Here is a 10323-nt window from a genome sequence, read left to right as displayed (position 1 = left end):
CTCCGAATTATAAAAAAAAATCCATTATTATTTGTTTTACACCAAATTACATAAGGGCCATCTGGTCTATGTTTGCCGCAGAGGAATGAACCTAGAATTTTAGCGTTATAGTCTACGTTGCTTACAGCGAAGTTACAAAGGGTCTTCCACATAAATTATTATACAAACATAAATAAAATATCACAAAAATGTTACGGCTTCCATTTTTCAAAATTTTTATTAGCATCCACATGATGGAAAAATAACTTAATATGTGAGAAACCAGGTCATGTTCAAAATATTCAATGATTTCCTAACACTGAATGATATACACTGAGTAGATATAATCATAAGAATATAATTTTAGTGTTCATCTAAGACTACACAGTACAAGAGATTATGGCACAGCAAATCGAGCAAACATACATTAAACACACTGACACATTCGCTCAGAAAAAAAAAAAAAGGATTAAGAGATGTGGTAATTAAAACTTGCTAAATAAAGAAAACCACATGACAGCTATATACAACATTATTATATATATATATGTGTGTGTATGTATAAATGTAGCTAAAATTTACTTTCAGAAATTACTTACAACAGATTATATTTGTGTTTTAAACAGCCTAACTATAATGATAGAAGAATCAAGATAATAAGTATCATGAAAATTATATTGAATTGCGAGTGGAAAGTATAGCAGTAAAAAGAATATATGTCAAGGTGTTTCATCTGTTTAAAACAGATTACGTCAATCAAAATTAACCCGTAATAATAGCAAAAAAAACAACAACAAACAAACAAAAAAATAACAAGCTTCTTCTCAGATGATAACATGCACCATAACTGTGGTTATGTTCTGAGATATTTTTGTATCTGAAAAAATAAAAGTTATTAATGATATGACCATATCCTACAGTAATTCTGTTTCGATTTAAAATGTTCAGTAGATCAAAAACATCAACTATAAAGATGCTCCTCACACGATAGCACCTACCGTAATTTTGGATTGAGGTTATATAATATTTTATACGTGAAACATGTAGATATTATTAAGCATAAAGGACGTTAAAAGTGTTCACTTCTATAATATTATTGAAAGAAGAAAAGTAATAGTGTGAAAATAACCTTAACAATTTACTCGACATTTCGCTTTACAGATTATTCAATAGTACTGTATAAAAGTTTAATTGACATCATTAGGCTTAGCATGGTTTTAACTATATTTATTTCAACATTTTTGAAATGAGTCCAAAGTGCTCGTGACAGAAACATGAAGAACTACTTTCTTCGGCTTCTGTACACCTTTTAAAAGTAGTGAAGACACCGAATTTCAGTTACTAAAAGCATGAAAGTTATAAACCATATTTCAATTTTAACTAAGAGTAAAGGTATTAGTGATACTGAGAATATGGTTTATATTTCATCATTAAAGTATGCTGAAAAAGTTACTTTTGGTTGAAATTTTTGATTAAACCTAATTGACAAAAGGTTTACAGAGAGGTGAACTTCCGACATAAAGTAATAAGACGTTCTCGTGCAACTGACTTTCGTTACATCAATTAAAAACTAAATATAGACATTTGAAACATTCACTGTGGTCAGTTTGGTCAAGAAAAAGCTGAACACAGTGGTATGACTTCGAAAATATGAATAATTATCATGATGTCGAAGATGAAGGTTTTACATGGTAAAATATTGTACAAAACACTTTAAAACATGATCTCATCTCATCTTGCAGGGTTATCCTAGATTAAAAGAACAACAACAACAAAAAACTTTTAAATTAAAAACAGAGGTGTCGCCACGTACATAGGGGCTCATAGGTGCGGGAATTTTCGGTATTTCAGTACGATATGAACCGTAGTTTACTATTATGATTTTTAAAACAACGCTTCAGTCTATGCGCAAATTTCACTGAATTGTTCCTAAATTAGAAACTTTCTAAGAGTATATTTTGTTGAATTCTATCTTTAAGTAAAATAAAAAAGAACAGAGCTCGACGTTCTAACACAACTGACAACGTTTGACAAAGTTAGAATCTACCACGAATTCTTTTATCTAAAACCTCGTGTGCACTTTTATACCGAAGTAATAAAAAGGTTACATCTATACATGATATATTTATATAACATACCCATCAAACATCAATAACCTTGTATGACATCACAAGATAATTTCCAGTATTTGACCACCCTTCAGTAGATTTCTGTTAATACAACACATACCAACGCATACAAACCAAGAAAATGAAAACAAAATCGAATTAAAAAGACGCCACTCCATACTATATAGGTATATCTCAGTCAACATAAAGTGTAGAATTTTAAAATTATTTTAGGAATAATAAAACAAAGGAAGTTAAGACCTAAATATTTATGAACAAACCGTTTTTGATTATCTGTGATAATAAATATTTTTCAATGACGCTAAATTGGCATAACGAAATGCTTTCTCTATACTGCATTGTGAAATCCTTCAGTGGTAATAGTCCCAAGACAAAACTTACAATATAATTTTTCCACACGTACACGTAAAGTGTTAAATAATATTTAATAAAACAATCAGTTTTTATTCTGAAATCGGGTATTATCTTTCATCTTATATCCTATAATAGTTTTCAAATTGTGATAATCTGTATAAATTGAAAAAGAGTAATTAACCTAAATGTCTTTGCAAATGAAGAAAGAAATATTTAAATAAAAATGTAATAAAGTGGTGGCGTTTACATATTACTTTTTATTAGTTGTATCTTAAAATTATTTCTAGGCACTATTCGTTTTTCGTAGTGAAATTTTTAAACCTTAAATTTAAACTTAAATAAAGAATAACATTTGTAAGTTTTAAGCATTTTAAAACTTACTGAGATAATTTAAGAAAAATAAGTTCTTAAAGTGGGAGTTTCTTTAAAAAAATTTTTAAACGAAGTACACGTGTCTTGTGAATTCATTTCCATATAATTCATCTTGTGCGTCCCGAGAAATATATCAAATCACTTAACAATCAACAAGTCTCCAAATCACAAGTCTGTTCAGGCACAGCACCAGTTATACGTGCTACAATTTCAGTATATTTATTAAAAAGATGTTATTTCGTAAGTTATATTATTGAACGTCAGGTGTCACTGAGAGATGGCAGACGACTGACTAAACCCGATCTACAACGACTAGTACTGGTGCTGATAGAAACAATGTATGAAAAAAAAAGGTAATTGTTTTTTTTATAACTCGTAACATAAAAATTGTATTTGAGATTTTACGTACTTAACATTATTTTGTTGTTTTCAAAGTGTAAGCTATGAAAAAAATCGGAGAGAATTGTCTAGATGGCACTGATCACAGAGAATTATAGCTCTTCGAACGAAGTTGAAATTTTGCACTCCTGGCGGCAGCAAACTGAAACGTGAAGAGAGAAACGGGCTAGTGTACTTGCAGTGGTTTCAGTATTCTGGGCTAGTGTACTTGTAGTGGTTTCAGTATTCTATCAAAAGGATTTTTTCCTCTTAGAGTATCATATGGTCTGCGTATTTCATCTGCAACATAAAACAATAAATATTTTAAACATTCAGTATGTTGAAAATAGTCTTCTGGAACAACAAGGTCGATACCGACCAGTACACTTATGTAAACAAACATTATAAAAAATATGAATATGAGCTTTAATTAGTATGTGGATAAATACAGTTCACATAAATTAATATTTAAATATCTTATTTAACAAAAGTCACTATTTCAGAATTTTCAAATACAGGTTTTTAAGTCTATTATTCTCTGGAAGTAAAATATAATAATATTTTCATTCAAATTGGTTTGTTTTGAATTCCGCGCAAAGCTACACGAAGGCTATTTGCACTAGCTGTCCTTAATTTAGTAATGTGAGACTAAAAGGAAGGCAGCTAGTCATCACCACCCATCGTTAACTCTTGGGCTACTCTTTTCCAACGAACAGTGAAATTCACCGGATATTATAACGTCCTCACAGCTGAAAGGGTGAGCATGGTTGGTGGAGCGGGGATTTGAACCAGCAACTCTCAGATTACAACTCAAATGCCCTAATCAACTTGTCCAAATCGTTAACAAGAAAGTCGAAAATAAACATATAAATGTCATGTTTGAACACGTAAGTTCGAAAACACTGATACAATTCAGAAAATACCTAATAAATGGATCTTATCACGAAGTAACATAAGATGTTGTAATATACCATTAGTAGTAAAGCTCGCGGTTGCTGGTTAATAGTGTGTTAATTAACATTCAAACTCTTACCTTTTTTAACTTCTATACACTTTAACCATTCCTCCAAACTGATGTTTTTGTCGTCGTTTCCTATTTTGTCGCAGTACCAAAGCAGGTTTCTCCAGCACTTCTTCAACCGCTTTCGACTTCTTTTAGATTTTCTGAAGCGTCTCCAGGAAGTACGAAAGGTCTTCCATTCTTTGCTTCTTCGTTCTAAAACCTACCATGTTAGAATAACAAAACCGTGCACATATAAGAACTTTACAATACGCCACCTTAAAATTTAGCAGTCGTTACGTCGCATACGTCTTAATAAGGATTTTTTTTAAAACACTTTTGAACGCAAATCTTCGAAAACAATGATTGTACCTATGTTAAATTTATACAGAATAAACCAGTTTTCATTACTAAAGGTAGACTACGCTTGCATCAAACTCTGAAGAAGCATTACACAGAATCAAACAAAAAACATGAATCACGTTCTAGTAAACTACCTCTGTTTCATTTGGAGCTAAAATAAATTGAATTTGGCTTATAATGTGCGTTACGCTTTTAGTTTTAGGTTTATCGCCCTGAAGTTACCTAATATAGAAAAATCACACAGTTCTTTTCTCCGATTCAACTATTTCAATCACTCACTCAAATTGGGTACAATTTCGAGATAATCTAATACAGTTTTCACATAACTATAAAAATGAATCTTTGATCCTGGTCCTTTGGAGTTTTCCTTTTTTCTTAATGAATTGTATATGAGTGCTTATCCCAAGCACAAATCTAGTACCACAAAACAACGCTACATAAAACAAGCTATCCCTCTAATAGTGCACTTTTTAAAAACTCGAACTACTACATGTAGGTCAGCTATAGATCACGATTCAGTCAAAAGATCAATGAAGAAACTCTATACAGCAGAACTGAAATGTCATGCTACCAAAACAAAATTGTAGACAAGACGTCCCTCGCATTAGATGAGTGCTCTACCAATTGAACGCTTGCTAGTGAGACACGTTTTTAGCAACTACGGTAGATCACATTTCAGTTTTCAATGGTTTGCCATAGGGCAGATGTAAATTGCCAAGGTGAGAAAAAACACAACAAAAAAATAACAGTAATTATTTCTTCATACGCTACCACTAATATTTATGTAAACAATTATTACAAGTTTGGACATCAGAGGACACTTTTATTCAAAAATCACAATTGCGTAAGCAGTACTTGTGTATTGACTTTTTATTCTAATCGTAATACTAGGACAGAAGTGACATACTTATCAAACGTAATTATTAAATATAACCAACTGACTATCAGGATTGGTTTAGTTTCAGAGTATATTTTGTTTTAATGAATGAGACGTATTCATTTTCTGATATTCTATTTCGTTTGGGTTACAGTCTAAGCATTAACGATCAATAGAGTATAATCGTAAACTACACATTGTAGGTAACGGTAATTTACACAGTGAATATATATCTAGCCGTTAGCTTTCCTTTTCATTTTCTCTGTACGTTTTCACAAATTTCAGGTTTGTTATATAATGAAGTAAAGCAAAAGACTGTCAGTAAACAAAATATGTGGCTTAACGTGATCTTTCATTATAATACTTAGACCTAAAAGTATTAACCTGCGTCGAAGATAAGTCTCTACGCTACAGATTTTTGACTTTGGCTGAAACGTATCGAGCTATAAACCAGGATTTAACATAAAGGAATAAGGGCCAGCCATAAGCCAGGATTTATAAAAAGATAACAAGACCAGACATAAGCCAGATTTATCATAGGTCAGAATTCGTCAAAAAGGGACAAAGACTAGTCCTAAGCCAGGGTTCACAATAAAGAAGTAAAGTTCACTCTCTATATCTATCAGATTTTCATAGCATCAATATGCAGCGAACTCACTAAAACAATTTTACAATGTTAAGAGAATTGAAAAATACGGGTAACACGAACACCGTTAATTATGATATAGTCAGTCACAGGCGGCGTAAAATAGAGAACCTAATGAAAAAATAACCATCCTATGTTTGTATTTATTTTAAATGCAATGCTATTGTTAAGCTGAGAATTCTTAGATTTCATCAAAACTTTTTTTCTGTTACATCTTAACTTAAATATAGTCAGTGCTAAGTTTGTTTGTTTTGAATTTCGCACAAAGCTACTCAAGGGCTATCTGTGCTAGCCGTCCCTAATTTAGCAGTATAAGACTAGAGGGAAGGCAGTTAGTCATCACCACCCACCGCCAGCTCTTGGGCTACTCTTTTACCAACGAATAGTGGGATTGATCGTCACATTATAACGCCGTTACGGCTAAAAAGGGCGAAAATGTTTGGCGCGACGGGGATGCAAACCCGCGACCCTCAGATTACGAGTCGCACGCCTTAACACGCTTGGCCATGCCAGGCCTAGTGCTAAGTATAAAAATTGTTAGGATCGTAACGGTTTTTAAGTTACACATCATACGAGGATGCACACACTACTGTTGCTATGATAGCAACCTCTGAACTTAAGATGTCATTAATATTTTGATACATACAAGGAATCATCGTGTTAATAACAACATATATGTTTTTACAAGGGGTACTAATATCAAACCGTGGCATTCATGGCGCTCTTTTTAAATCCCTCCTCTTCTTTTGTTTTATTTTTACTGGGACGAAATAAGTTGTACGAAAATCATCTGTGATTGCAAATAATAAAACCAGATGTGTTTTAACTGATCTATGGCAAGTTTTTAATCATAGGTTAAATAAACAACTGCATTTCCAATTTTTCTCCTGAAAGATGGCGTCGCAAAAAACTTTGTCTTGTCACATTCACGGAGTTCTAACGTTTCACGAAAGGTCTAGTGGCAAACAAAAGTCCTCGTGGATGGATCGGCCTTTTATTAGGGCTTTAACTATCGCGAGCCCAGATTGTTCTGAATGGTTACTTGTCATACCAACCTCATTACTGTTAAGATCAAGTTCCTTGAACTTCCATCTAGCAGCTTGTTCATCTGTCGGTCTGCCCGTAGTACTAAGAGAAAATGGAGCAACCATTATATTAGTTAAACCTATTTATATTGAATTTACATAACATAATACAATCTGTTTTACAATATATATCACGTCTTATTAGGATGTTTGTTTTACATTTCGCGCAAAGGTACAAATAAAAAACAACACGTAATAAAAGCTTGACGTCCCTTCTTTTTTTTATTTTATTTAATTTTAACTTTCACTTCACCTAATCATGATTTTATATAATAAGTGAAACACGTTTTTATTTGGAAGAGTAGTTCTTGATGTTTGTTTGTTTTGAATTTCGCACAAAGCTACTCGAGTGCTATCTGTGCTAGCCGTCCCTAATTTAGCAGTGTAAGACTAGAGGGAAGGCAGCTAGTCATCACCACCCACCGCCAACTCTTTGGCTACTCGTTTACCAACGAATAGTGGGATTGACCGTCACATTATAACGCCCCCTCGGCTGAAAGGGCGAGCATGTTTGGTGCGACGGGGATGCGAACCCGCGACCCTCAGATTACGAGTCGCACGCCTTAACACGCTTAGCCATGCCGGGCCAGTTCTTCATGAAAGAACGAATTCTCGCGCTTTTCTACCAATTAGACCAAGGAAGTAGTGAAACGTATACACGATTTTTTTGCAGATTTTGCGTGGAATTATAATATGGTTGGTTTTGAATTTCGTGCAAAGTTACGCGAAAACCATCTGCGGCAGCCATCCGTAATAAATTTTAACAGTGAAAGACTTAGAGGAAAGACAGCTAGCTATTATCACCCACCGACAATTTTTGGGTTACGCGAAAAATAAATTGTGAAAGTATTTTATTTAAGAGTTTGTTAAGTTATAACCGAACTAACTTTTTTGTGAGGGGGGCCAAAATGATTTTTTTTTTCTAAACTAAAAGTTATTTAAATGAGTATGCGTATGTATCAAGGTTAATAATAACTGTTTCGAGCGCTGAATAAATTTCCGGTTATCTACTTAACCTTCTTGGAATATTAATTTGATTATTGAATGCGTGACAGTGTGTCTGGGTACGAGAATAGTGTTGTACAAGCCGACAAGAGTACTGTCAGATATTTAGTGAGAAACATTTCTCACTATTCTGTAATTCTCAATCATTATCAAAAACATACTGTACATGGATAAAAAAATTAACTTTCTGAAACACACACAAATCACATTGAAGATTTTAAATGAAAGGGAAATAGTTATTCTTTTTTTTTTCAATGATTGTTTTTGAATTTCGTGCAAAGCTACACGAGGGCTATCTGCGCTAGCCGTCCCTAATTTAGCAGTGTAAGGCTAGAGGGAAGGCAGTTGGTCATCACCCACCGCCAACTCTTGGGCTACTCTTTTACCAACGAATAGTGAGACTGACCTTATAACGCCCCCACAGATGAAAGGGCGAGCATGTTTTGTGTAACAGGGATTCGAACCCACGACCCTCGGATTACGAGCCGAGTGTCTCAACCACCTGGCCATGCCGGGCCTTTTTTTTTTTAAAGGAATACGAAGACCTAATCTGATTTAGCGTCCAGACAAATAACAGTAAGAAAAGAAAGATCACCTTCTATCAACGGAAGTGGACATTATGACAGTTACTGCTCCATAACTGTCACGAAACAGTATAACAACATTTTATACGCTGAGCTCCAAAGATGAAAACAAGTGTACTATACCTAATGTTTTGTGTTAACGACACAAATAACATGTGCCTGTATATGTACATAAAAACATTATAGTCATGTCAAATTATTCTCAGTGATGTTAGCAGCATGTAAAATAGCCAAATTTCAACTTTCTTTTATGTATGTATATGTATATATATGTATTTACACTAACAGAATGAGAAGTATTTCAGTCATAATTAGTAATACAAACACTCACCTGAAAGAGAAATTTCGGGCTGAAAGAATCATTTCATTAGCCAAATATTCCAAAAATTCGTAGAGAAAGGTTTGTTTGTGTTGAATTTTACAACCTGAAAAACAAAACACAGAACTCATTAAAACGACAAACCTTAGGTCTATACTAGTGACAAATCACTGACAAAATACTAAAGTAACAGTGTTGAAAATCTGGTGAACTTTGAATCAGATTGGTGTATGAACGTGGTACCGTTTCCTTTTTGTTCTACTTTAAGTCCTAACGTGATGTATTCTAAGTTTTGTCTTCAATTGCTACAAATATACGACGACGGAAAACACACGCAAATTGACCAGTTGTGAATGTGTGAACCATTTTATTTAAAACAGCAGTTTGTAATGGTGGTTGAAGACCAAACAACAAGCTATCGGAAGTTTCTTCTACAAACTTTATTTTAAGTTACTGAAATCAAGATAATTTTATTACTGACAGTGGTTGTTGTTCCTAATTACCAGGTATCACCTGTGACACATTTCCGTACAGGGCGACTAGGCTTAGGTCCAGGGCGGAAAAATTTCAGCGTCTCTCTTTTTTTTTTTAAACAACCATTGAAGTAAATAAAAATATGTAGCGACGCACATAACACTAATAATTAGTTGTTAAAAATAAGCTTCACAATTACCTATATGAGGCTCCTCAGCTCTTTGTTATTGCTAGTAAACCACTGTGTTTGACCTCGCTGCCCTAAAACATCTTCTAGCTGTTGCTTGAGGATACGTTCAGTCCACGAAGCGCGGTAGCAGCGCTTCGGAATGGGCTTTAATTCGCCACTGTCTGTTACATATGCGGTCCTATAACTTCTCCGAAAATGAACCGAAGGCTGCCTAGAGGGATCATTTGTTTTAACTACTCGCACCACTGTACTGTGGTATGTTGTCTGTCAGTCAGTCGTTAAACTTTAAACTGGCGTCACATATGGGATGGTTAACGTTGCAATTCGTACTGCCTTAATATCAGTAAAATATGCACATGTCATGAATCATGAGAATTATGCACTCAGTAGGCTACAACACAGCACGACATATGAACTTCAAAAGCAAGAAATGAAAATATTTGTTACTTTTAATTTTGGTTTTATTTGTTCTCGAAGCAGAACACTTTCGGGGACCTTGCGAAAGTACAACTAGTAACTATCCGATGTTTCATGTTACGCAGGCTATCCCACTGTGTTACACCTCCAG

General features: G+C 33.9%; 2 protein-coding genes across 8 annotated transcripts in view; one reads left to right on the top strand and one right to left on the bottom strand.

Moving 5' to 3' along the window:
- Window positions 1-201: 201 nt before the first annotated feature.
- The window catches only part of LOC143226519 (SPARC-related modular calcium-binding protein 1-like), a 107187-nt gene continuing 97065 nt past the window's right edge, over window positions 202-10323 (bottom strand). For all 6 annotated transcript variants that reach the window (XM_076457555.1, XM_076457558.1, XM_076457560.1 and 3 more), the window contains 4 exons: window positions 9104-9197; window positions 7154-7226; window positions 4246-4435; window positions 202-3512 (listed from right to left, as the gene is read on the bottom strand). In XM_076457555.1, the coding sequence (XP_076313670.1) occupies window positions 3433-3512; window positions 4246-4435; window positions 7154-7226; window positions 9104-9197 (437 nt within the window). In that variant the 3' untranslated portion in view covers window positions 202-3432. The remainder of the gene's footprint in view (window positions 3513-4245; window positions 4436-7153; window positions 7227-9103; window positions 9198-10323) is intronic.
- LOC143226520 (uncharacterized) overlaps window positions 3109-10323 on the top strand; it is a 142239-nt gene continuing 135024 nt past the window's right edge. The window contains exon 1 of one of the 2 annotated variants that reach the window (XM_076457563.1): window positions 3109-3187. The gene's annotated coding sequence lies outside the window, so the exon portion shown is untranslated. The remainder of the gene's footprint in view (window positions 3188-10323) is intronic. The other variant, XM_076457565.1, reaches the window with a different exon arrangement.

The sequence above is a fragment of the Tachypleus tridentatus genome, chromosome 9 (assembly GCF_004210375.1).
Source record: "Tachypleus tridentatus isolate NWPU-2018 chromosome 9, ASM421037v1, whole genome shotgun sequence".
Lineage (NCBI taxonomy): Eukaryota > Metazoa > Arthropoda > Merostomata > Xiphosura > Limulidae > Tachypleus > Tachypleus tridentatus.
This window is presented reverse-complemented; position numbering and strand designations above follow the sequence as displayed.